The sequence below is a fragment of the Sus scrofa genome, chromosome 7, assembly GCF_000003025.6.
Source record: "Sus scrofa isolate TJ Tabasco breed Duroc chromosome 7, Sscrofa11.1, whole genome shotgun sequence".
Taxonomy (NCBI): Eukaryota; Metazoa; Chordata; class Mammalia; order Artiodactyla; family Suidae; genus Sus; species Sus scrofa.
The window spans coordinates 95,033,153-95,061,025 of record NC_010449.5 but is presented as its reverse complement, the minus strand read 5'-3'; the positions used below and the strand labels follow the sequence as shown (position 1 = coordinate 95,061,025).

Genomic DNA, 27,873 nt, shown 5'->3' with positions numbered 1-27,873 from the left:
GGGGGGCTTCTACCGGCACCACAGCCTGGAAACTCTCTTTGGGCAGAAAGTTGGTGTGATCTTACTGTTCACTTACTTTCTACCTCTCAGAGATCACTGTCCTTTGTTGCCTGATGCTTATAAAACCCACTGTCTCATTGCTCTGCCTAGTTTTTTTTTTGCTTTTGCTTTTTAGAGCCACAGGTGCGGCATAGGGAAGCTCCCAGTCTAGGGATTGAATTGGAGCTACAGCTGCCGGCCTGCGTCACAGCCACAGCAATGCCACATCCAAGCCTCGTCTGTGATCTACACTGCAGCTCACAGCAACACTGGATCATTAACCTGCTGGGTGAGGCCAGGGACTGAACCTGCGTCCTCACGGATACTAGTTGGGTTCATTTCTGCTGAGCCACAAAGGGAACTCCTATTTTTTTTTTTTTTAATCAAGTTGAGGAAGTTCCTCTCTATTCCAGTTTTCATCATGAGTGGCTATCTCATTCCTCAGCCCAAAGTCATCCACCCCTTTCTTTTTACCTTCAGATTCATGTTTGCTTTATAACACAGCAGACCAGGTGGGTTTTTTTTTTAAGCTGTACTTAGCTGGAAGAATAGGGAAAAATACATCTACTTTATACTTCCAGGAGCAAAAGTCCAAATTTAATTTTAAAAGAACATTCTGTGCAGGGTTCCTGGTTATTCTCAGTGGGGGGGGCTGGTTCGAGACAAACTACCTGCCATGACTGCACATGAAGACCTTGGTTACTTCTTCAAATTGTCGTGAGTCACACTGATAGCATTTACTTTGGCTTGTTCTTCAAAACAGGGCAACTCTTTCAACTACTTCCTAAAGATGTATCACCATGCTATCCTCCAAAAAGAATGACAAGAGTCCGGAAAAATTCAGTGTTGGGAGAAAAAAGCGTGCTAGTTAGAAAATGTATCCTTATTGGAAATTACTAACAAAAATCAAACTGCGTTATGGATACTGGGTAGGAAAATTACTTTAAAAATCTGACAGAGCTGCTGTCAGAATTACACACATGTGCAGAGACATAGTCTATTTTTATCTTTGGCATAATGTAAAGGGAATACACATACACGGATTTTATCTAATAATATATTGTGCACAAGTTCTCACAAATCTAGAAAGCTTCATATTGGGTACTAGATGGATGATTCATGTACTTGTATTGATTTGATATTAAGATGAATTTCAATTACATAGGAAAAGGCTCTTCACTGCAACATTGTAACAGGAAAAGACTGGAATCTATCTAAATATCCCTTAATGGAGAAACTGATGAAGTGAACTATGGTACAGCAACACCACAGAATATTATGCAGCAGTAAAAACAAAGGGAAAGCTTTCCGTGTGCTGGCATAGAAAGATGTCTAAAATATATTACTAAGTGAAAAAGCACATGTCAACAGCATGCTGTATTTTGTATCAGAAAAAGGAAAATAAGAGTATATATGCCTATTTGGTAAATGTGTAGAAAGAAACACAGAAACGGAGGAAACCAGTAAAAGTTATAACTGCAGGGAAGAAGAGAGGTGAGAGAAAGGAACAGGGTTCAAATAGGATCCCTCAATGGACATACTGTGATTTTTGGGGACCATAAGATATTGGCTAGGGAAGTTCTGTGGGAAGGAAACTACTTCAGCCTTTTATTTTAAAACTGAATTTAAAGCACAACCAGCAATTTAAGATCAGGAAGACTGAACTATCTGCGATCAGTTCCTCTGTCTTTCTGGACTGGGAACCAAAGAACCCCCATGCAGGTTTGGCTACAGGGAGCCCCATCACTACAAACTGCAGGCCTACCACAGGCAAATGTCTTCCGAACGCTGCTGCTATCTGTCATTTTAATCACAAATCTTATCCCCAGAAAGGACTCTATCCAGTCACCCGCCCCAGCCTGAGCCAGGCAGAAGAGCATGGAGGAGCCAGAGCAGAGTCATCACTACTTGTGAACAGACAAGACCAGCTGCCCAACGCCACTGCCTTCCTTCCCTGACCTGATGACTACTGTGTGTATGTCTTCCTGATAATATACCTCTAGAATCAAGCTGGTGGCCATCTGAACTTTAAACATGCTCTGGCTGTTATCATAATCTAGAAGAAGATGGAAATTTCAGGAATGGTAATTGTTCTGCCAAAGCTTTGTTCATAGAAAAAGGGTTTGAGGAGTTCCTGCTGTGGCTCAATGGATTAAGAACCTGACATAGTGTCTGTGAGGATGTGGACTGGATCCCTGGCCTCGCTCAGAGGGTTAAGAATATGGTGTGGCTGCAAGCTGTGGCATGTCACAGATATGGCATGGATCTGGTGTTGTTATGTCTGTGGTGTAGGCCAGCAGCTGCAGCTCTGATTCTACCCCTAGCCCAGGAACTTCCAAATGCCAGAGGTGTGGCTGTAACAAGAAAAAATAAATTTTAAAAAAGAAAATGGGTTTGGGAAAAAGTGTTTTCCTTATGGTTTATTCTTTAAATCTAGCTGCCTGAATCAAAGAGAAAAGTGACTGTTCAAACTCATTTATAAAATAATAAATGCACCAGGGCAACAAATAGGCTAAGTCAGCAGAGATTCTCATCCATGCCCTTAATGAAAGGAACAGCACTATTCATTAGCAAATAAACTGTTTCTTTCCTTCATCTATACTTGAAGAAATATACTGCAGACCTAATTAAATATGATTACCTTTCCTCTTTAACTTCAATAACTTAAAGGGTAACATTTTAAAGAATAGAGAATCCAATAAATACTTTCATTTCTCTGTATTTTCAATAAGTATCTAGAAAAACAGTGGAGATACTCACTTAGGTAAAATCACTACTGTGTACATGAAACTTGACATTTCCTAATGAAATCAGGACTTTCAATTTTCTCTACTGCAAACTGGCAGTGATACTTTATTTTTATGCTCTATTCCAATATTATTTGGGTTGAACATGTTATACTTAATATTGGGCACTGAAGCCTGCAGCAATAAAACATGAAGCCATCTTTCCAGTTTCTTCTGCCACTCAAGGGGAACAGAGGGGAGGCTGGGGTGCACAGTGTACTGGGTAAGAATGTGGACTCTGAACTATGTCTAGTCACTTATGATGGAGCAGGATAATGTGCAAAAATAGAATGTGTACATGTATGTATAACTGGGTCACCATGCTGTAGAGTAGAAAAAAAATTATATTGGGGAAATAACTATTAAAAATAATTAAAAAATAATAATAAAAAATACACACTCACAAAAAGAATGTGAAGTCCAGAGTCCGAATGCCTAGATTCAAGACCTACCTCCACCAGATCCTAATTGTGATCTGGGGGGGTCCTTCAGCCTCTGTGTGCCTCCGGGCTCTTGTCGGCAAAACAAGAACAATAACACCACCTACACCAAAGGATTCTAGGGACTAAATAAAATAATTCATGTAAATTGCTTCACGCAGTTCACAGCTTAGTCACTGCTCAATTAAAAAAATATCTTTTTACGACTGACTTCCACTCCTGTTCAGTGGATCTGCTTGCTGTCCCACAGCCACATTCTGTGCTTCTGTCCGGCTGTGTCTGTTCTCATTGTTGAGTCTAGACCACTGTACTGCTTATTCGCTGGCCTGATGAAAGGTCCATTCCATCCTGATCTGTCTAACCAATCAGGACTAGGCTCCACTGACTTGTTTGCTTGCGGTTCTCTTAAATACTCATTAGATTAAATCTACCTTTCATTACAGCAAGTTAGGTTAGGTTGTCTCCTTCATAGGGGAGGACCGTGTCTTACTAGCCTATTTCTTCTCTACAATAATTAACAATCTGCAAAGAGTGGTTCCTCAATAAGCATTTATTGGATTTGAAACTATATAATACATTATACTATCAATAATACCAGCCTTTAATGCTTATAAAGATTAAATGAGATAATGCATGTAAAGGGTCACAAGTGAGTAAGTATTTTATCATTATCAACCACAGCTAATATTTCTTCCATGTCCACCACGTGCCTGGCATTGCACTAAATGCTTTATGTGAGTGAACTGCCTGAACCAGGGCCTGGTATAATGACCTTTTGTTTCCCTGAGGTTAAGATTTTTTTAAAAAATGACTGATGAAGAACCATGGTTCTGACATGGCAAATTTAAAAGTAACCGAGTTAAGTCATATTATTACAAAGTTGGCTGGAAGAGATAATGAAATTCCTGATATTTCACAGTGTAGTTTTGAGGATCAAAATAATTCGAGATATGCAAAAAGACATGAAACCTTGCAAAGCTTAAAAGCAAACGGTAGTATCTACCCAAATGCATATCCAGTGTTCAGGACTCCTAAGGGAAAATGGCACCAACAGCTTCTGAAAGTCTCAGTCCTCTTAACCATACAATAGGTCGAGAAACTGGAACCTAGTGCCCAGAGGAGCCATGAGCATTAAATCAGATGGTAAAGAGCTCAGAACAGTCTAATAAGTAAACATATATATTCATCTAATGTGCTTTCCTTATAAGAGATGCTCTCAATTATCTAATAGGATAATTAGACCTATTAGGATCTAAGAGGAAGATCTAGGACCATGATGGATAAACCAAATCCTGAGTTGATCCAAATTTGCTGAATCACAAACTGTTCTAATTTTTTTCTTTTGGTCTTTTTAAGGCCACACTCATGGCACACGGAGGTTCCCGGGCTAGGGGTCCAATCAAGAGCTGTAGCCACCGGCCTACACCACAGCCACAGCAATGCAGGATCCAAGCCACGTCTGCGACCTATATCACAGCTCATGTCAACGCCGGATCCTTAACCCACTGAGCAAGGCTGGGGATCGAACCTGTGTCCTCATGGATACTAGTTAGGTTTGTTAGCCACTGAGCCACTGAGAAGACTCCCTCTAAATTCTTAATAATGTGAAATCATTGGCAGGTTATTTCACATTCTTATTGCCCTTTAGATGATAATGGAATGGACATCCATCAGTAGTGAAAGTCCCAGGAAGGTATCAGGAAGGTGAATGCAAAAGCTTGGAGAAGGCACAAAGCATATAACCACCTCCTAAAACATAAGGAATTTAAGTGCCTACTTCAGTGCCCACATAAATAGCAGAGTCTAGCCAAATGAAATTCAAATTTTTACATTTTCGTGAAATGCAATCTTTTGTATTACAGATATAACTTACGTTTGTTCTTCTGTTCATTTCAGATTTAAAAAATGGTAAAATGGAAAGAAAAAAAAAAAAGCACCAAAGATCTAAAAGGCAAAATGCTCCAAAATACCAAGCAAATAACATTTTCTTTTTCCAAGCATAATTATGTCAGCTCTTTAAAGTATAAAAGCTTTTAAAGGAATCCTTTAAATAAAATTTAAAGGGCAATGTAGAAGCTCCTTTTTCTATGAATACTGAGAGTCCAGTTTCTCAGTATTCATACCATCTCTTCAAATATAAGGATGTACAAAGCATGAAATTTCAAAAAATGATGACATAGATGGAAACTAAAAATGCTTTGCAATGACTCAAATGTGTAATCTACTGCACTCACAAGCACTTCTTTTTCAAAACATGTATTTGTAAAGGCACCAAAATCATTAGTTTCTCAAAAGGACTCTAAGGCATTAATAAAATTTCCTTACCAAAAGATGACTCTCCAGACTAAACACATAAGTATGTGCATTATCTGTTTTTTATCAGATATAAAGGAAAACAGAGGCCAAGCGGAGGTGTACTTTAGTTCAGATACAGAGCTGCTCACACAAAATAGCAGGTTTTAAACTTCTAGATTCTCCTGCCTAGTAAAATTCCCAAAATAAAATTGGGGAGACTCACCTAGAGGGCCAAATTTTTAATTTAGCTGAGAAAGCATTAAAGAAAACAGCACATTATTATCATCAATAATTTATGAAGGAAAGGATATTTTAATATCCCCCAAGAATAAGAAGCCTATCATTTCAGAAGAATAGGACGGGCAGTTATATGAATTAAATAAATGTACCTTTAAGTTAAACTCATTATGTACTCTTATCTTTCCCATGTTTGTGGGACCATAAAGTATTTAGCACAGAGGAGCCTCATTTGTGGTCGTCCAACATTTTATAATCACTAAGAGGGGGTGCAAGATGTGCCAGAGATCCCATAATAATTTGGTACCCACTTTCAAATTTAATATGGGTAAAACAAAGGGAAAAAAGAAATAAATGTCTTCTTTACACAAAATCATTTATCGAATTTAGAACGTTCAGTATATGATTATATTGTCAATGTCTAAATGTTGCTGTTCTCTTTGAAAAGCACAGTAAATAACTGAAAAGACTGAATCTGCAAAGCTGATCATCATTTTTCTGCTCTTCCTTTTTGAGAATAAATGCTCAAAATATTTACTGGAAAACAGTACCCAAAATAGTTAAGTTTATGTATCACCAGTCTCTAGAAGCATTCAAAATACTCAAACTGACATTACAAAGATAATAGTCACAGTCTACTTGAAATATACATATGGAGTAGACACTAGCTGTGCTCTATGATAAGGGAAAGGAATGGACAAAGAGAGCAATGACTAGAAAAGTAACGTTCAACTACTGGTTTCTAACATTCTCATTGACTAAATTAAAAGAATAAATAGAACTTGAAGCTGATTTTTTGAACTCCCACTCATTTTAATAAAATTGGAATTTTTGCTTAATTAAGAAAATACCATTGAGGAGTTCCCGTCGTGGCGCAGTGGTTAACGAATCCGACTAGGAGCCATGAGGTTGTGGGTTCGGTCCCTGCCCTTGCTCAGTGGGTTAACGATCCGGCATTGCCGTGAGCTGTGGTGTAGGTTGCAGACTCGGCTCGGATCCCACGTTGCTGTGGCTGTGGCATAGGCTGGTGGCTACAGTTCCGATTCGACCCCTAGCCTGGGAATCTCCATATACCGCGGGAGCGGCCCAAGAAATAGCAAAAAGACAAAAAGAAAAAAAAAAGAAAAAGAAAATACCATCGAAATTTGTTCATAAAACAGCATTCAATAACTGGACCAATTTTACTTTTGGAAGAATTTTTTTTTTTAAATGCAAAAATAAAGCTACTAACACTCACTACCAGGATGCAACTTGGCTGAAAGGTTCAGAGAAAGAGTTAAAATAAGAGTACATAAATACAATATCTAACAAAACCAGCCCATATGCTCAAATGATGCCAGGCAGAACGTGGATACACACTCTCTGGTGAGTAGATTTTCCAGAAGATAATTTTGCATTCTCTACGCTTCTGCTGCCTCTCCATGGATTATCCTATCACTCATCTGCCGCTTGACCAATGGCTCTCACATTCAAGGTACGGGAAGTATGGAGGTGAGAAAATCTCGAGCATTTTCATTCTGTTATAAATTAAGACCTCTATTTTTAAAATTTTGAATTTTGTATTTAGAAATCTTAGCTAACACACATCTTTGGTGGTACCAACAGACTAAACATTAAAGCTTTTAAGAACAGTGTAGGACAGGGGCTCCCAGAACAGGCTTTGAACTTATTGACTGTGTGAACTTGGACTTACTACTTAACTTCTCTGTGTCTCTGATTCCTTGTCCCTAAAATGAGGATAATAATGGTACCATTATCCTGGGGCTGGGACATTAGTTGGGATAACATATTAAGGTGCTTAAAACAGAGCCTGGTGAATATGTTCCTTAGTATTAGCTATTATTACTGTTGTTATTGCTACTACTTATTCCTAGGGTACTCGAAAAATCCATGGCGTTTATGGAAGATTACCCAAAGAGCTGAACATTGTTTTAGCACCATATCAGTTGATTCTGACATACAGAACTTAATCAGATAAGAAATGTTCAGGAGTTCCCAGCATGGCCCAGTAGAAACGAATCCGACTGGGAACCATGAGGTTTCAGGTTTGATCCCTGGCCTCGCTCAGTGGGTTAAGGATCCAGCATTGCTGTGAGTGTGGTGGAAGTCGGCGGCTGCAGCTCCGATTGGACCCCTACCCCTGGGAACTTCCATATGCCATTGGTGCGGCCCTAAAAAGACATTAAAAAAAAAAAAAAAAAAAAAAAAGAAAAGAAAAGAAATTTTCAGAGTTCAAAGCGTTAAGAAAAAAAGACAATGAGTAATTACAAAGCGAAGATTCTTCCCAATAAATGGTATCGGTTTTTCCTGTTCAAAAAGAATGATTCAGGTCCGTATTCTGGTAGCCCAGAGGAAACCTGAGCGGCAAGAATGTTGTCCCCTGGAAGCCACACTCACCCCCTGTTCATCCAGTTTCATGAGTTGCTCAGTGACTTTCGGAGTGTTGAAGGCCAGCCGCAGGCACTGGACGTTGAGCTCGGGAATCACGTGCTCCAACACTTCCTTCAGGGGCAGCCCCCGGGCGGTCGAGTGCTTTGCCGTTGAGGGAACGGCATCCTCTAGCACCGAACCTCTCAGGGTCATGAGCTGAAAGAGACACGGGCTCCAGTGAGATGAGCAAATACATCAAACGTACGGAAAGCCTAGGCTGAGGTCCCTCCTAGGGAGCGGGGAAGGATGTCGGACGGGTGAAGCCAGTAAGGGAAAAAGATGAAAACAGTGACATAAGATGTTTTCTATATGAATAACGAGGTCCAAACTCACAGGAAGACCCAGGCACGTCCAAGGGAACTCATAATCAAGCGTTCCGAGGGCATTTCCTTAAATGCCAACCCGAGTACATATTCCCTTAAAGAGCTAGTAAGTAAGACTGACGTCTCCATGTGGCTATAAAATGCCACTCACACACGACACACACTAGCCAGGAAATGAAGAAGGAAATATCCAGGGAATATCTGAAGACTTAATGCTTAGAGTTTAGATGTTATTCCTTTTTAAACTCTAAAAGGTAAGGGTGGGGGAAGATAAAGTTTAAATTTCATAATGTACTGCTGACAAGCTTAAACTATTCCTATTCCCAAACACTCCTCTACCAGGACAATGACTATCGTTAGCACCGCAGTGGTACTCTCAATAGCATTTAAAATTACTTTTGATTGTCCTTATTTCTTGAGATCTATTATTATGGGATATAACATAAGCCAAAAAAAGTCCTTAAGTAATGATGATTTGTTGAAGCAAAGTTAAGCAGACATTAAGCCTAAAGGAGTCTTAACTTTCAGAAATTTTCACGTGGCAAAGTCGTTAGTATAATTTAGGTCCCATACGGTGACCCAAAGAAGAACCTATTAGGTTGAACAAATTCCCCTGAAGCATGTAGGTTATAAGGCACTGTATGACCACAGGAGGAAATGTGGAGGGCTGAGGAGTTCCCGCTGTGGTGCAGCAGAAACGAATCTGACTAGGAACCATGAGGTTGCGGATCGAGCCCTGGCCTCACTCAGTGGGTTAAGGATCTGGTGTTGCTGTGAGCTGCGGTGTAGGCTGCAGAGGTGGCTCGGATCCCGCATTACTGTGGCTGTGGTGTAGGCTGGTGGCTACAGCTCTGAGTTGACCCCTTGTCTGGGAACTTCCATATGCCATGGGCGCAGCCCTGAAAAAAACCAAAAAAAAAAAAAAAAAAATTTTGTGGAGGGCTGAGGGTGATGTGCAAGAGAGGTAAGATGTAGACGATTAGGCAAGATATATTTACTAAGAGAAGTTAACTAGGTCAGGATCTACAAGAGTCCAAAGGTAGAAAATGGATTGCCATGGCTCAGGGTCTAAGGAAAGGCTCTGTGGAGGTGGCACTAAAAAGGGACCTTGAAATCTAGGAAAAACTGTACAAAAAGACAATGCCGAAGAGCAAAGGCATGGAGATGAGAGCGTGGGGTGTGAGCGAGCAAGAGTGACAGCTGTCGCTCAGCTGGACCTCAGAGAGCCCAAAGGGGTCAGGGGGCGAGTGCCCTGAGGTGAGCAATCCGAAGGGCGTGGGCCTCGCCGGCTCCAATCAGCCCCCTCTCAGGACTTCTCTGCATGGAGACAACGACCGTACGGCAGCTCAGATGGCCAACGAGATGAACTGCACGAGGACGAAACTGCAGGCAGAGAATGTAATTAAAAGGAAGCTAGCTGCAAGTCTTCAAGTTAATGAGCAAAGAGGGCAAGACAGAGGACTAGCAGGGATCACGGAAACCAAAGGAAGAATCACAGGTGAAGTAAAATCTGTAACACATGCCAACTGATGGAGAAAAGAGATGGGAGTAGGAAAAGCCAAGGTTACCAACCTCTGACTCTCAGTACAAGAAAAGCTGCTTTTCTTGCAGCAGTCTATTCATGGTTTGGGAGCTATTCTTTCTTTCTTTCTCTTTTAAGTCCACACCTGTGGCATATGGGAGTTCCCAGGCCAGGGGCTGAACTGGAGCTGCAGCTGCTGGCCTATGTCACAGCCACAGAAATGCCAGATCCAAGCCACCTCTTCAACCCACCCTGCAGCTAATGGCAACACCCAATCCTTAAGCCCCTGAGTGAAGTCAGGGAGCGAACATGCATACTCATGGACACTATGTCAGGTTCTTAATGCACTGAGCCACAATGGGAACTCTGGGAGCTTTTCTTTCATTTACAGTTTGTTTTCAAATAACATATGTACAAGATGCTATGCTGTACAGTAGGAAAAAAATTGAACTGGGGAAATAACAATAAAAAAAGGTATCATTTACCTGTGACTTAATACCTGATTTGACAGAAACAGTTTTTGTTTTGTTTTTTTAAATCATGGAAAGGGTTGAACACCCTTGTGTTCCTCCTTCTAGAGATAACTTGTGTCAGGGGATGGGGAGCTACAGAAGGCTGGAGAAGCGGACACCAGGAGTGCGTTAACCATTGCTGACCCTGCACCACAGAAAGACAGCAGCCCACCTCAAGACGCCAAGCAAATGAGAAAAAGAATGACTCGCATTTTTACACCCGAATCACTGGTATTACTGATGCTTTTGTTAATAACTGCCAGAAACAATAAGAGAATCCTCATAAGCCTCTATGTACCTATGCTTAAAGGCACTCACACGCCATAGATTTTATTCATAAACTCATGTTTCCAAATATACAAAGGTTCCATTTTTGTTCGGGTTGTGCAATGATTATTTCTATTGAAATGTGAGAGATCTGTCTGTATTTCTGTTATCTTGATGTCATTTACTGAAGCAACTGGAGTGTCATTGTGGTGACTATGTTTTCCTTCTTCTCAGTGGATTTATAATGGGAGGAATTGGTAGCATGAGAAGTCCCTAAGGAGGCAGAAGAATTATGTCTTACTTTACTATATACTCAGTGAACTGCCTTCAGTGGAAAAGAGTAAATTGCCCATCCTCCAAAGTACAGGAGCTCTGGACCAGGACCAACATCTAGAGGTCTTCCTCCCTCCCTCCCTCCTCTAGCCCCCACCTCCTTTTCTCCCTCCTTTCGTTTTCTGCTTTTTAGGGCCAAACCTGCGGCATGTGGAGGTTCCCAGGCTAGGGGTCGAATCGGAGCTGTAGCCGCTGGCCTATGCCAGAGCCACAGCAACACGGGATCCGAGCCGCGTCTGCAACCTACACCACAGCTCACGGCAACGCCGGATCGTTAACCCACTGAGCAAGGGCAGGGACCGAACCCACAACCTCATGGTTCCTAGTCGGATTCGTTAACCACTGCGCCACGCTGGGTTTGTTACCTCAGAGCCACAGCAGGAACTCCGTTATTTCTATCCCAGGACTTTCATTAGTTTATCTCTATGAAAAGTCTCATAAAGATGTTACAGTTAAACCACATGTAAGGATTATTTCTATCGGAAAGAAAAAAAAATCACACAAAGGCTAGTGGCAATGAATTAAATAAACATTAGATGGAGGAAGGAAGGAATGGGGGCTACCGTTTTAGGCATTAGGCATGTAGTCATGAAAAACTCAAGAGTCCTCATCTTCCCTGAGCTTATACTCTAGTAGGAAAGACACAAAATGAACAAAATAGGTAAGTACAATATGTGAGACACTGGTAAGTATTCATGAAAAAAATAAAGCCTAGAATTGGATGTAAAACAGGATATGAGGGAGTAGAAATTTTAGATCCAGCGGCCAAGGTAGGGCCCTGTGACTTAAGAGTAAAGGGCAGAAGGAAAAGAGAGCTGTGGGCATAAGGATGCTTGGGCAAGCAGACTGACTACAGAGGAACAGGAATTATCTGAGCCCTGAGGCAGAGGTGTCCTGAGGCTGCCCAGAGGGGAGGAGACTGGTGTGGTTGGAAAAGACTTATAAACAGGGGGGAGCTACTGGAGATGAGGTCAAGGGTGGAAGCAGATGTGCGCAGTGTCCTAGGCTATCAAGGGGAAAGGCTTTTACTTGGAAGATGGGAAACCATGAGAGGATTTTGAATTGAGGAATGACAGGCTCTGAACGGCACTTCTAAAGGATCCTTGCTGGGCTGAAAGAATTCCAGCCTTTAAGGACGGAAGCAGGAAGAATGATTCTTGGAGAAAGATGATGGTGGCCTGGCCCAGGCAGAGGCCGTGGGATGGGAGATGTGGTTGAAATCTGGACACATTTTGAAGACAAAGTCAACCAGTTCTGCAGGTTGGGGGGCAGGAGGGAGAAGGAGAGAGGGGTCAGGCATGACCTCGAGGTCTCTGGCCCGGATGACGGTCGCAACAGAACTGTCATCAGCTAAAAGTTAATTTGAACATGGAAACAAGTGGTAATGGTGTTTGCAACCATGAAAAACATTTGACTTGGGGTGTTTCAATCAAAGGGTAAGGACATGGCTCCCAGAGACGGCTGAATGGGCTGGCAGGGCAAGGACTGAACTGTGAATCGGAGAATCGGGGGGTGAGGCGGGGAGAGCAGCTCCGGCCAAGGGAGCGAGAGAAGAGGTAACAGAGGTGGAAAGGCCGGCATGGCTCCCCCACCACAGCGGAGGGGCCTGTTCATTTGGGACAGGCATTAAACCTGGAGAGAGAGGCTGTGACCAGACGTCACAATAAGGGACAATCCTGGACGCCAGAGACAGGATGAGAGAAAGAGGGCACCGACGCAGAAAACTTCAACCTTTGGCACAAAGAATGACAGGCAAGAAGAGGCACTGAAATTCGTAAAAAGGAAAAAGCATGATGAGGACTTAAATCAGAGAGGACTTGGGAAGGGGGGAAAAAGATACGGACAAGAAGGACACAAACAGGTAGGAGGAAATAACTGAGGCTCTCAGAAATCTGGTGGGGTCTGAGACGCCAGAAATACCCACGACCCACATCTGACTTCAGAAACACAGTGTGTTCTCTGTGCTTTTCATGTGCAACCAAAGAACTGCCCCAGCTTAATGAGCAGCTTTGGTGTGGAGAGAAAGAACCCCAGAGCACGTGAGTTCTTCGTTGCTCTCTGGCCACGACACAACACATTAGATATTAGAGCTGTGCCTTTAAAAATCCTATTTTTAATTTCCCCGGAGTGCAAGCTGAGGAACAATTACTAAGAGAAGCCAACCCCTGCAACCTGCCTTGTATTCAATGGGGGAAATGATGCCAAATGCCCTATTTAAACTAGTTTCAAAACCATTATTTTCTAGATATCTCAAGGGGGTATTAGGCATTAACGCAAAACAACAATCCTAAAGTGATTTGGCTAAGAGAGGCAATAAATTGATAGCTGGCACAACTATACATTATGTTTAGAAAGAAAACAAAGGAAAAAACCCCTCGTCGTCCCAAACTTGTTCATGAGTTTTTTAAAAAATGCTTTGTTGGCTATTATCTTTTATTTTTCATTTTCTGCTTTCGACCTGAATTTCATTTGAAAATAAATACTCATATATGATGTGTACTTAGATTCCCAAAGAGCTCCAAGCACCTGTTCTACCTACAATTCGACAGCCTCTGGTCAAACAGATGGCATTTCAGGCCTCAGAGAACAGGTCCAAGATAGCAACGTGAACATGCAGGAAGAAGAGAGTCCGTTTCCTTTCTCTTGGGCCAAGAAATGTCCTAAGCCATAGTCTGGAAAAGTGAGTTACGTCTTGGTGACCCTCTCTGGCTCTTCAAGCTGGCTCGGTGCCTTCCGGCTGCCCGAGCAGGATGTACAATATCCAATTCGGGATTCTGAGGACTCTAATTTCCTAGGGTCAGACTTAATGGGCATATCTTTCTGTGGATCAAAACTCCCATTCATTTATTGTGTCTGTCCAGAGCTAGACGGGAAGAAAAGGTCCAGCTCTAACCAGTATGTCTGTGGCCATCACCACTGGAGTGAATGAAAAGGGTCTTTTGTTTAATCTGAAGACATTTGTAACCATGTGCTATTAAATTTAATTGCTCTGCTACTGATACCCGCCTATTTTTTTCTCACTTAAATTAAGCCTCAAGTCTTTCCCATTTGCCACTTACCTCACTCGTTCTAAAAATTATCCGGTAGTTATATGGAGATCCATTTTCTTTTGTTTCTTCTGGTTTTTCCCTTCGAATGCTCACAGCCACTGGACCAAGATTCTCATCAGCCCCAAAATAGTTCCAGTGTTCTTAGGTAAAATAAAATAAGACAAAACAAAATTAGAACATTTACGGACGCTTAAAAATGTGATATGCTGCTTGCTATGTAGATCCCTCAGAAATTACTTTATACCAGTAAAATATAAACACATTCAACAAACAATATCCTTCAACGAGTTATAAAAATACTTAGCTATGTGAGTTTAAGTCTCAGAGAAAGTAAGACAACAGAGGCGGCCCACTAATTTTTTTTTTTCTACTCGTGCAACTTACTAAAGATGTTATTAATAGTCACTACTTACCACTACTAAAAAAAAAAAAAATTTTTTTAAAAAGGAAATTTGTGTTTTCTCCCTATATCCTGCCATTTTAAATAGGCTACACTGTATGAGGGCTTCTTAGTTTTTGTAAAATCAGCAACAACCCCCTAAACCCTAAACCTACTGAGAACAGAGTTTGAGGGGACAGGGATTTCCCCCAGATTAAAAAAGATTTCCTGGAGCTCCCTGGTGGTTCAGCCGGTTAGGGATCTGGTGCTATCACTGCTGTGGCATGGGTTCAATCCCTGGCCCAGGAACTTTGGCATGCCATGGCGCGCACACACACACACACACACAAAATATATATATATATGTGTATATATATATATATATATATGTGTGTATATATATATATATATATATATGTGTATATATATATATATGTGTGTGTGTGTGTGTATATATATATATATATATATGTGTGTGTATATATATATATATATATGTGTGTATATATATATATCTCCCTGGACCGGAGACAAGAAAGAGGTCTGTAAGTTACACAGCAGCACTCTGCTCCCACGCTGCCTGAGTAAGACAGAGTCTGAGCTCAGAGAAAGAGCTTCAAAGTGTCCAGCCTCACCAGCGGTAGCCATGTGATAAGTACAAGGCATCCTGCAGAGCCACTGAACCTGTGAGGGCTGGGTAACGGGCTTCTCTGCAGTAACCAGTGTGGCCAGGTGACTGATGACAATTCAGGGGCCTCTCCTCGAGGTCTGGCACTGCTCCAGACCCCCAACCTCAGCATAACTTTGGGGATCAGAGGAAAGTGCCCAAACAATTGGTGCTGAATTTACCTTCCTCCTGACAGGAAGGAAGGTCAGGATCAAAATTAAGTTAATTTACAGAAAATTTAAAAGTGGTATTTATTCTATACCTAAGTATATACTTAAAAAAAAATTAAAATCTTTGGAGTTCCTGTCGTGGCTCAGTGGTTAACGAATCTGACTAGGAACCATGAGGTTGCGGGTTCCATCCCTGGCCTTGCTCAGTGGGTTAAGGATCCGGCGTTGCCATGAGCTGTGGTGTAGGTTGCAGACGAGGCTCAGATCCTGCGTTCCTGTGGCTCTGGCGTAGGCCGGTGGCTACAGCTCCAATTAGACCCCTAGCCTGGGGACTTCCATATGCCATGGGTACGGCCCTAGAAAAACCAGAAAGACAAAAAAAAAAAAAAAATTAAATAAAAAAAAATTAAAATCTTTGATACACATAAGATATGTTCACAGATGAGAAAGCCAATAAAACAAATAGATGAAAAGCTAGAGGAGATAACTTATTTTTTAAACCTCCAAAACACTTACTTCACATTGTTCTTTTTCATTTACATGTGACATGGTTAAACGACAGCATTGTGACATGGGAGATTATTCTCAAACAAAGCGCATAACTTACTTGAAAATCATATTATTCCCATATAAAATATATAAGCATTTGAAAAACCCATGAGTATAATAAAAAATAACAGCAAAATGTCTATCTATGTAGTTTTAAAATGTAGGTAACACATATGAAAATGCTTTGCAAATAAATACTAAACAATTATGAAAGATATAATCATAAATACCACGGGCTCTCTAAGAATATTATCATAACCCATGGAAATTCAAAGGAAGAAAAACACAATGGGAACACCAGCAACAAACATCTCATAAATGGACAACTGAGAAATAATCCAATAAATGTCACAAAATTCATGTACACTCATTCTCACCCTCAAGGCACAGCACGTGAGAATCACACCCAGAGGTGACTTACTCTTACTTTGCACATAATTTTAATAAGCGTGGCTGTCTGGTCTTCCAGCCCACAGCTTGATTTCAGAAGTGTGATAATTCCAGAGGCTGATAAAGTCCAGAGTTGGGGCTGATAGAGGCTTGCATGCAGACAGCAATGTGACAGAACAACTGGCAAAGTGGATAAAAAAGAGGACGAGAACTCAAAAAGAAACGACCAGGGAGAAAACAGAAAGGGCAGAGAGAGACAAAGTGGATAAAAAAGTGGACAAGAACTCAAAAAGAAACAAGACAGTAGTCTGGGGCCATTTACTGCAAGAGCAAAGCGCTTAACTGACACCTTTCTGTTACTTCAAGGAATATTTTAATCCCACGACAGAGAATAGCAGTGACATGTCAAACACGAGCATCACACCCACTACATCCTGTTCCTTGTGCTTCCTGCATGCTACTGAAACTTGACTCTCCAGAACTCCTCAAACACCTCCCCGCAAACCTCAGGAAGGGCAGGGGAGACTGCTGTTCTCTGCTGGTGGAGGACGTCACAGCAGACTTGAGGCCACCATCCATAATCGCCAATAACCCTCAACTCGTGCCCAAGCTGTCCCCAGTCAGCTTCCCTTCTCCAAAGCAGGTATTTCAAATTCTCTCTGTTCTCCTTCAAACTCCCCCCTACCCATCCATCTTCTCTCTCAATCTCAGCAGATAATGCTATCTGTCTCACAAAGAAAATAAAAAGCCATTTCAGAAGCAACTGTCCTCATTTTTCACCATCAGAGACACACACTTACCAGGACCCAGACTTTTGCTTCCTTTCCTTTATAATCTGAAACCAGTATCCCCTGAATTCTGGTCCCGACTCCCTCACTGCACCTTCCCAGGGACATTGATGCCAGATCACCCTCCCTGTACCTCAGTCTTCAGGTCTCCTTATCAACCTCCAGGAAAATCTCCCTTTTCTTTTCTTTCACAGGACACCTGAGAAGACGCCTAATTCTTCACTTTAGGATTCCTATAATCTGACTACCAGTGCACAGTTGCCAAGGTCAGCCTTCAAGTTAAAACACATAGAAACTTTGGGTCCTTATCTTGCTCAAACTCACCATAACACAGTTGGTCCCTTCATTTTTTTTTTTTTTTTTTTTTTTTTTTGTCTTTTTGCCATTTCTTGAGCTGCTCCCTCGGCATATGGAGGCTCCCAGGCTGGGGGTCTAATCGGAGCTGTAGCTGCCAGCCTACGCCAGAGTCACAGCAACACGGGATCCAAGCCACGTCTGCGACCTACACCATAGCTCACGGCAACACCAGATCGTTAACCCACTGAGGAAGGGCAGGGATTGAACTGGCAACCTCATGGTTCCTAGTCGGATTCGTTAACCACTGCGCCACGACGGGAACTCCCCCTTCATTTTTTTCCCCCTAGAAACACTCTTCCTGGCTCCTCTGACGCCAGCCTCTCCTGATGCTCCTCCCACCACTCCAGCTCTTCTTACTGAGTTTTCCCTCCTCTTCCCATCTTGACTCTTCCATCCACTCTTGGAACTGCCCCTGCCATCGCAAGGTTGAGGACTCTCAAGAGTTCACTCGTCCACTCCAGACATCTGTAAGCCCTAGATCTTTACATCTAATGGAACTCACTGCTTGTTTGTCCCATGACACCTATAAAAGTGAACCTATCACCTCCCATACAAAACTATATGGCTCTTCCCACAACCCTACTTTCAGCAACTGCTCCACATTCCCCAATGTGCTCAGGCCAGACCCACTGTCATGCCCTGTAAATTCTAGTCCCTAGACAGCTCTCAAGTCCTCCTACTTCTTCTCCATCCCATTGCCACCGACTTACTTCTTCTCCATCCCATTGCCACCTCATCATCATTTGCATGGATGTTTCTGTCTCTTCTTACTGATTGGCTTTTACCCAATCTGTTTATACAGCAGACAGATGATCCTTCTAAGATGCAAGCCTGACCATCATTGAGTTTACACCTCTTTTGTGGTTTCCCACGGGTCCCTGGATGCTTCTCGTGGCTTCCCAAAGGCCCTTATTGCCTGTCACCAGCCTATCACTCCAGTTTCAACTTGGACCTTTCCATCATCCTTCTGAACTTCGAGAACCAACCACAGTGAACTTCTCAACTCGCTATGCCCTTTCTTACCCAAAACACTCTATTTAGAACATTCTTCTCACAACTCCTCTTTATTTGACCAACTCTCTTCCTTTCAGGTCTCATCTGAAACATCAATTAGACATTCTCTAAAAGAGTGACTGAATACTGGAGTAAAATGAAAGTGTGTACTTTGTATATTAATGATAATACTTTATTTAAATAGTGTTAAGAATTCATAAAAATATAAGTTAGGGAAAGCGAATATTTAATATATTTCAACTACAAAAATTTTGAAAGGTTACAACAGAAAAATGTAAACTTATAAAAAACAAATATTTAACACAATTGTTTTGTATAAATTGGTAGATAAAATGTAGCGTTACTTGGTTTTAATTTTTTTGGCCATGCCCATGGCATGTGGAAATTCCCTGGCCAGGGACCGAACCTGAGCCTCAGTAGTGACCCAAGCCACAGCAGTGGCAATGCCAGGTCCCTAGCTGCTAGGCCACAAAGGAACTCCCACTACAGTGTAATTTTAAAAAGAACCTAAACCCTACATAAAAATGAAGAACGTTGATTTTTTTAAAAGGAAAAAAAAAAAAGATCATTTAAACTTTTTTTTTTTTCTTTTTTCTTGTCTTTTCTATGGCCACACCTGCGGCACACGGAGGTTCCCAGGCTAGGGGTCTAATTGGAGCTATAGCCGCCGGCCTACACCAGAGCCACAGCAACGTGGGATCTGAGCCACATCTGCGACCTACACCGAAGCTCATGGCAAGGCTGGATCCTTAACCCACTGAGCAAGGCCAGGGATCAAACCCACAACCTCATGGTTCCTAGTCGGATCCATTAACCACTGAGCCACGTCGGGAACTCCAGTTTAAACTTTTTGTTTATGTGTCATCATCAACACCTGGCTATATTTTTTTGCGATTTTTTTCCCCAGCTGTTGAAGAAGTACAATTCTGAGTTGGAGGAATGCTGATGAGATAATTATAAACTAACTTCTAACGCTTTCTTCAAACAAATCTATCTCTGGTATGATAACTCCAAGAAGATCTTTGAAAAATTATATGTATGTGTGTGCAGAAACATCAATCTTTTTTTTCTAATTGAAAAAGAGATCTAGCCATTGTTTCCAAGAGAGTATTTCCCTCTGCCTTTCATCTATTTCAGTTTTGTCAGTATAAATGGAGATTCTGGTCTGGTTTCCTGTGTTAAATTTAGTACTATCATAGTGAGACTCTGTTAAAAAAAGTCTTTCAATCTGAGTAAGAATTATTCTTACAATAAAATCTGGTTTTGGTCCACCACCCCTTATTTCTGCTTCTGAGAAAATTACACAAGTGTAGAAAAAAGTCCTTTCTACCTGAACACAACTTGATTCACTTCAAAATCCAAATGCAGTGAGTAACTCTCCCACATAGGAGTATGGTTCAGTTAAGTCACCCTAAATTGAATTTTTTAATTTTTAAACTGTGATCTGCAGATAAATGACTTAAAAAAAACCCAAAAAACAAAAAACTAAAATACCAGCCTTTTAGGACTATCCTGAGTCTGGTCCTTCTGGCCTGTCCTTCAAGTTCACTGGACTTCGGTACTCTCCTCTCAAGGCAGCCTTGGGGCAGCACGTGGCTCAGTGCTGCAGCATGTTTTTGTCTTCCTACCAGCCATCTACCTCCACCCTTTGCTGGCAGAGTTACCCATCAATTGCAAAGAGCTCTTCCAGCCAGACTCACAATCAGCTGTGTCTTTGCGGGGCGGGGGGGGGGGAGGTGTGCGGGGGGTAGAGGGGCGGAAGTGGAGGAAAGGGTACAAGGACATGGGAGATGCAGATGATAAGTTTTAAAGAAAGGCCAGGAAGCCTTTGATGATGAGAGTCAGAGGAAGGAAAGGGGATGAAAAGAGGAGCTGGAGACTCAAGCAGTGTGGATAACTCTGCTGATGGATGAATTGAAATACAGGTCTTACATACCCCAAAATAATGGTATTTTCATATGCCAGCATACTAGAATGCCAAAAACCAGTACTGCAATCACTCCATTAGCGGATATAATGCAGCAAAGTGAGGCACTTTTTTTGGCCAAGCACTCTATCTAACAGTCGCATCAACCATAAAAATACAGGCATCGCCTTCTTTATCATAGATGGGGAAACCACGATTTAGAGAGAATAAGTCACTTCCCAGGCACAACTAGGAAACAGCAATATCAGAACTCAAACATATTATTTGAAGTACTGATTCCAAAGTTTATCTTGTTAGTGATTAGATATAACATTATCTTCCCAAGTACTTCAAAAATTCTGTTATGAGTAAAAGACAGTTCAATAAATTTTGATGCCTAAAGGGGTTAACCAGACAGATCCCATGTAAAGCATTCTTCCTTGATATGCAGCACTGTCAAGATTTCACTGTGTTTCAAGGGAGAAAGAGTCATGTTTTATCCATATATGGTTGATTCCCTCAGCCTTCATTTTACATCTTTCAACACCTAAACAAATTTTTTGCCTGGCATTTTCTTATTAGTTCTGGTTCTTGAGTTTTAACGAGAATGGTACAAAAGGGTACTGATGAGTAGTTCTGCTATCTCTAGAACATTCCAGATAAAGAGCCATATTTTTTGGTTGACACAGTCACAATAATAAATAATAAAATTTTCACATTCTTGGAGAGGGGACATAGGAAATAGCTCAAAGCTCCAAGTATTTAGACCAAGCACAGTAATATCACCCGGTTATGAGCTGCAGATAAGCATGTAAGCACAAGGCAAACACAGTTAAAAGCCTGGCATTTTAATTGTAAAGAAGGAAAGGAAAATAAAATCACAGGAGTTACAGGGCTTCAACCACCAATTTTTGGATTGCTTGTATTAGGTTTTATGATATGTGCGGGTTTCATATTAACATTTCAGTTGTACATTTCCCCAGAGACAAGCATAATCTGGACTGTGTATAATTATGAAGAAAAATATATTTTTCTTTTTTATAAATAATCCGTAAATTTATAATTCATGGCTTATAAGATTTCTTTAGAATTGTTAATTTAGAAATTTAAATAGGGAAAAGAGACTGACAAACACAAATCAAAGAAACAGAAGGCAAATAAAACAGCTACTATCTCAAGCCTCGCAAAAACAGCAACAACATTTCTGAAGTGAAAAATGGTCCTTGGTAGGGCTGGAATACATTCATACACTGCTGGTGGTTCTGTGAACTGGTACCAACCATTTTAGACAACATCATAGCAACATATGTTAAAGTCACAAAAATGTTGACATGCTAATTTTTTTTTCTTTTTTTTTTTTTTTAGGGCTGCACTCATGGCATATGGAGATTCCCCCAAGCTAGGGGCTGAATTGGAGATATAGCTGCCAGCTTATGCCACAGCCACAGCCACCCCAGATCTGAGCTGCATCTGCTACCTACACACCTCACGACAATGCTGGATCCTTAACCCACTAAGCGAGGCCAGGGATGGAACCTGCAACCTCACGAATACTAGTGAATACTAGTTGGGTTCGTTAACTGCTGAGCCACAATGGGAACTCCTTGACATGCTAATCTTAATTACCCTAATTAACTACAGAGAAGGAGAACTGAAAACTTTTCCATTTCCTTTAGAAAAAGCATTTTAAGTCACTGTAATGACAGGGGTGCTAAGATACCACCACTAATCAAATGACACGGGCCTCAGATATCAGCAGCTTGAAGAATGGAATGACGACAATGTAACTTTACTAGCTGGAATTAAAATTATTTCACCATTATCAACATTTTAAACTATTTTTTCTTAAAATAGTTTACTTGCTAGGCTACAAAGTGGGCCAGCATCAGTGTAGTCAAAAACATGAACTCTGACTGTCAATATTTTCACTAGACAGAGAATCTGGATGAAATAAGAGGAAAACCACTCACCAAAGCACATGCTTCTATAAAGCTGCTTATCTCTGCCTATTGAGTTCAACTTGTTCAGATGTTTTATTTTTGTGCAATTTATTACCTCTAAATATGACTAATAGCTAGGTTAGACAGAGAGGATAGAACTAAAGGGAAGGTTCCCATCATGGCTAAACGAAAACAAATCCGATTAGCATCCATGAAGATGCAGGTTCGATCCCTGGCCTTGCTCAGTGGGTTAAGGATCCAGCATTGCCATGAGCTGTGCTGTAGGTTGCAGACACGGCTAGGATCCTGAGTTGCTGTGGCTGTGGTGCAGGCTGGCAGGTACAGCTCTGATTCGACCCCTAGCCTGGGAATTTCCATATGCCGCAGCTGCAGCCCTCCAAAAAAAAGAAAAACAAAAACAAAAACAAAAAACCCCGAAAAAACCTGTAAGTTAGAATTAAACAAAAAAGAAAAAAAAAAGCAACACCAGCATATTCTGCTCTCAAAATGAAAACACAGGTTTGCCAAAGTGGAGGTAATAAGGATCCAACTGTTTAAAGGATGGTTCCTCAATGTGTCTAGTGCAAATTGAGACGTGTTATAGGTGTAAATTACACACCAGGTTCTTAAAATATACTTACTACGAAAATCATAAAATATCTCGTTAATTTTTATATTGATTGCATGTTAAAACGATAACATTTTGTATATATTGGGTTACATAAATAAAATACACTAAGTTTAAAAAATAAATAAATAAAGGATGGCTCTTTCTGAGAAGAGCACTACTCAGAGGTTCTGTCCCTGGTCCCCAAAGGGCTCATCGTAATTACAAGGGTGGAGGTTGCATGAGAACTGAAGAGCCTAGGACTTTGCATCATAATCAAAAGCAGGTCAGAGTAATGGATGGGGACATTTACACAGGACTGGCCACAGGCCAGAGTTCTGTCCCAAAGCACTCAACTAAGCTTGTAATTACTGTTGCCTAAGAGTAACTGCCCACATTTACAAAGGGCACAGTATTCCGAGGTTCTAGTTCTTCTTTCCACAGGTAACTCTTACAAAGTAGTAGGGTGGTCTCTTTGCCAAAATTACATGAAGTTGCTAGGCTTAAAACCTCATGTAGTCCCCTAACTGGCCAACAAAAAGTAGTCTTTAGTATGAAGTAAGGTTGCCATGAATAAGCTGCATCCAAATGACTAAAGAAAAAGTACACAGAAAACTCTATGTGAAACAAAGGGAAAGAAAAGAGTATCGAAGTCAAGATGGGAGATTTTTAATTGGCCGTTACCTATGACAATTAGTCAATAATATTTTTAAAAATTCAATCTCACTAGTGATCAAAGAAATGAAAATATTTTGGAACTATAATAGACGTTCTAAAATAAACACTGTAAATACTCAAAGTAAGTGAGAAAATGTTAAATTTACACAGGCTTAAAAATATCAACTAGACCTTTCTGGCCTAAGTTTTCTTAAGAACAATTTGGCCATAAAAATCAAGGTTCCTATACATTCCACACCATTTCATTTATAGGACTCTACCTATGTAAATATTTGGACACGCGAGGGAAAAAGTCACATAACGTTTTATGTAAGGCCAGAGGTTTTCAGACATGTCTGTGGATAGAACTTACGGGGTCCATGAATTTGAATGAAAAAAATTATACCTTTATTTTCACTAACTTCTAAACGCAACATAGCATTTCCGTTGATTATAAATGAAGCCAACCAACTGAAGTAATATTAGCTTGTACATGTGACTTTGACACCAACAGAAATCATGGGTATTTTCAAATCATGTTCCAGTTGTTGCAGACATACCAAAGTATCGACTACACACATCACAACTTCAAAACGATGGTAGTTATCAGACCTGACACTACATCTTTTTATTAACGCATTAAAAAGCACCTGTATTCGTATGTCACAAAATTTTAAACACTCTTGCAATTGTATTTTAATTTGCTTGGTTTGCCTTGTACTTTTATGTATTTAAAAACATTATTCTAAGGAGAGTCTATAGATTTCACCTAACTGCCAAAGGGGTCAATGGAGGAAAAACAAAGAAACAAAAAGTATTTAGGAAGACCTGATATAAGTAAATGATTTATAATAAGAAACTGGAAAGCCTGAATTTACAACAACTAGAAAACTTTAAATAAACGGAACCGCAAAAAAATATGTAAAACTGGAGTTCCCGTCGTGGTTCAGTGGTTAACGAATCCGACTAGGAACCATGAGGTTGCGGGTTCGGTCCCTGCCCTTGCTCAGTGGGTTAATGATCCAGTGAGCTGAGGTGTGGGTCGCAGACGCGGCTGGGATCCCGCGTTGCTGTGGCTCCGGCATAGGCCAGCGGCTACAGCTCCAATTTGACCCCTAGCCTGGGAACCTCCATATGCCGTGGGAGCAGCTCAAAAAATGGCAAAAAGACAAAAAAAAAAAAAAAAAACGAAAAGTAAAACTATACTTAATGATCATTATCTTACTTAAACAATGAGTATGTATGTGTTAAAAAAGATGAGAAATGTAATCACTAGTAATTACGCATGATTAATTTTCCTAGTTTCTGTAGTTGCTAATTTTTCCATAATGAATATATATAACTTTTATATCAGGAAGAGTTTTAATAAAAAATGCATTCGATTTGCAAATGGTCAGTGAGTATAAAGAATACTATAAAGCTTGCATGTTAACGTAACTCTTTACTTTTTTGGTCTTTTTAGGGCAGCACCCATGGCACATGTAAATTTCCAGGCTAGGTGTCGAATCTGAGCTGCAGCTGCCAGCCTACACCACAGCCACAGCAACCCCAGATCGGAGCCGCGTCTGCGACCTACACCACAGCTCATGGCAATGCTGGATCCTTAACCCACTGATCGAGGCTAGGGATTGAGCCTGCGTTCTCATGGATTCTAGTCAGGATTGTTACCACTGAGCCACAACAGGAACTCCTGTGTAACTATTTTATTCATTTATTTATTTTTTTTTTTGAGGGTCACAACTGTGGCATGTGGAGGTTCCCAGGCTAGGGGTTGAATCGGAGTTGTAGCTGCCGGTCTACACCACAGCCACAGTTACATGGTATCCGAGCCACGTCTAAGACCTACACCACAGCTCAAGGCAACACTGGATCCTTAACCTGTGGATCGAACCCGTGTTCTCATGGATATTAGTAGGGTTCCTTAACCACTGAGCCAGGATAGGAACTCCTAATCTTAGTTAATACTAATTCAAATGCCAACCAAGATAGAAAAAAAAGTATTTACATACAAATGAAAAAAAAAATTACAATGGGGGAGTCCCCATCGTGGTGCAGTGGTTAACGAATCCGACTAGGAACCATGAGGTTGCGGGTTCAATCCCTGGCCTTGCTCAGTGGGTTAACGATCCGGCGTTGCCGTGGCTCTGGTGTAGGCCGGTGGCTACAGCTCTGATTCAACCCCTAGCCTGGGAACCTCCATATGCCGCGGGAGCGGCCCAAGAAATAGCAACAATAACAACAACAACAAAAAAAAAAGAAAAAAAAATTACAATGAAACACCTGTCTTTAACTCAATGTCTTTTTATTTTTATTTTTTAAAAATACCTTTCAAAAGTTTTTGTTTGTTTTTGCTTTTTCAGGGCTGCACCTGAGGCATAAGGAAGTTCCCAGGCTAGGAGTCAAATCAGAGCTGTAGATGCAGGCCTAGCCACAGCCACAGGAACATGGGATCTGAGCCACGTCTGCAACCTACACCGAAACTCACAGCAACACTGGATCCTTAACCCACTGAGCAGCGCCAGGGATCGAATCCAAGTCCTCATGGATACTAGCCAGGTTCATTTCTGCTGAGCCACAACAAGAACTCCTAAAAGTTTTTTTTTTTTAAATATAATCCTTACCAGAAATATTGCAACAAGATGTCTGTGTAAAATGTTTCTGAAGAATCTGAAAGGAAGCTTCTCAGGAACAGAAATTCAGTCAAGACAGAAGTCACTGCTGTTTGTGAGGGTGGGGACCATATAATGTGTCTCAAAATCTCAGCACAGCCCACATACGTGCTGACTAACTGTCTATAAGAGTTTTGGAAAAAAGAAAAAGTCGTTGACGTTGCTTCTGCTGAAGCTTCTACATCACTGAATGCTTCTATCTGACTCAAATGCAGTTAGGAAGGCGCCCTTCTTTTGCTGCCCCAAAATTCAGAAGTATGGCCTCCCTGTACCGAGAAGGAGCCCTATGAGAAGAAGATGAGCACACGAATGGGTACAGTAAAGAAAGTATTTTTGGAGCACCTACTTTTGGTGGTTCACTGGTGTCTGAAGTTAATGATGAGGCATGCATTTGAAAAATAGGTGACAACTTTATTATATGTTATCAACTTGTGCTAAAATAGTTGATCTAAATGGCCCTTATGATCTTGAGAGTGCAAAACAAAGAGCACAGAAATTCGTTGGGATGTAGGAATCAAGAAGTATGGCATTCACGGTAGATGCACCTTGACACAGGAAGTTGAGGAAGCATTCCCATTTTCATGTGGACGGCACCTATGTTAGCTGCTGTTATTGACTGTACCTGAAGGTTTTTGTTTTTTACATTTTATCTTGACTGCTCTTGGACTTAGAGAAAAGTTGCAAATACAGCACAAGAAGTTTCCATACATATATCCCTAATCCAGTCTCCCCCAATGTTAGCGTCTTAGGTAACCACATATAAGAATAATTGTCATTAATCAGAATCAGGAAATTAACATTTACTAAAGACCTTACTCAAATTTTGCCAGTTTTCCCACTATGTCCCTTTTTTGTTCTGAAATCTCACTCATTATCCTAACCTGCAATTAATTGTTATTATTCCTCAGTCCCCTGAAATCTACTATAGTTCCTCTGTCTGTAACAATCTTTCACGATTGTGACACCTTTGAACAGTATTTACTACTGAATTCATGTTTGTCGCCTGGTTTCACATGACTGGACTAAGGTTATGCATTTTAGCAAGAGAATCACAGAAATGTTGTAACCTCGGTCAGTGCATCGTTTCATGGAGTCTGTGATAGGGACCTTGATTCAGTCCATTAAGGTGGCACTGTGGCAGGTTTCTACACTGTGAAATTACTATCTTTCACCTTGTAGTTTACAAATATCTTCGGAAAGATACTTTGTGATTATGCAGATCCTGCTTCTACTCCTCCAACTATCATCTACTGATTTTAGCGTCCATCATTTGGGTCTAATAAGGCTTACAATAGCAGAAATCAGTCTCCATAATGCCGTTTTGGGTCTAAGGGGATCAATTGGTGGTCTTGGTTAATTTCCACAAAGCCACCATGACCACACACAGACTTGTCTGTGGTCTCATTTCCTGAAAAGAGAGGAAAAGGAACTGCAACATATTATCCAGTGTCTGGAGTATAACCCAAGGTCATATACACAGAGGTCTCTCCCTGCCACCACCTGACGCTCTAAATCCAAGACACACTGGCTCCTCAGCTCAATAAAT

General features: G+C 41.1%; 1 protein-coding gene across 42 annotated transcripts in view; it reads right to left on the bottom strand.

The window, feature by feature from the left end:
* Positions 1-27,873, bottom strand: part of SIPA1L1 (signal induced proliferation associated 1 like 1) — a 378,935-nt gene that overhangs the window by 107,703 nt on the left and 243,359 nt on the right. For all 42 annotated transcript variants that reach the window (XM_013989146.2, XM_021099427.1, XM_021099444.1 and 39 more), the window contains 2 exons: positions 14,244-14,374; positions 8,195-8,383 (listed from right to left, as the gene is read on the bottom strand). In XM_013989146.2, coding sequence (XP_013844600.1) covers positions 8,195-8,383; positions 14,244-14,374 — 320 coding nt within the window. The remainder of the gene's footprint in view (positions 1-8,194; positions 8,384-14,243; positions 14,375-27,873) is intronic.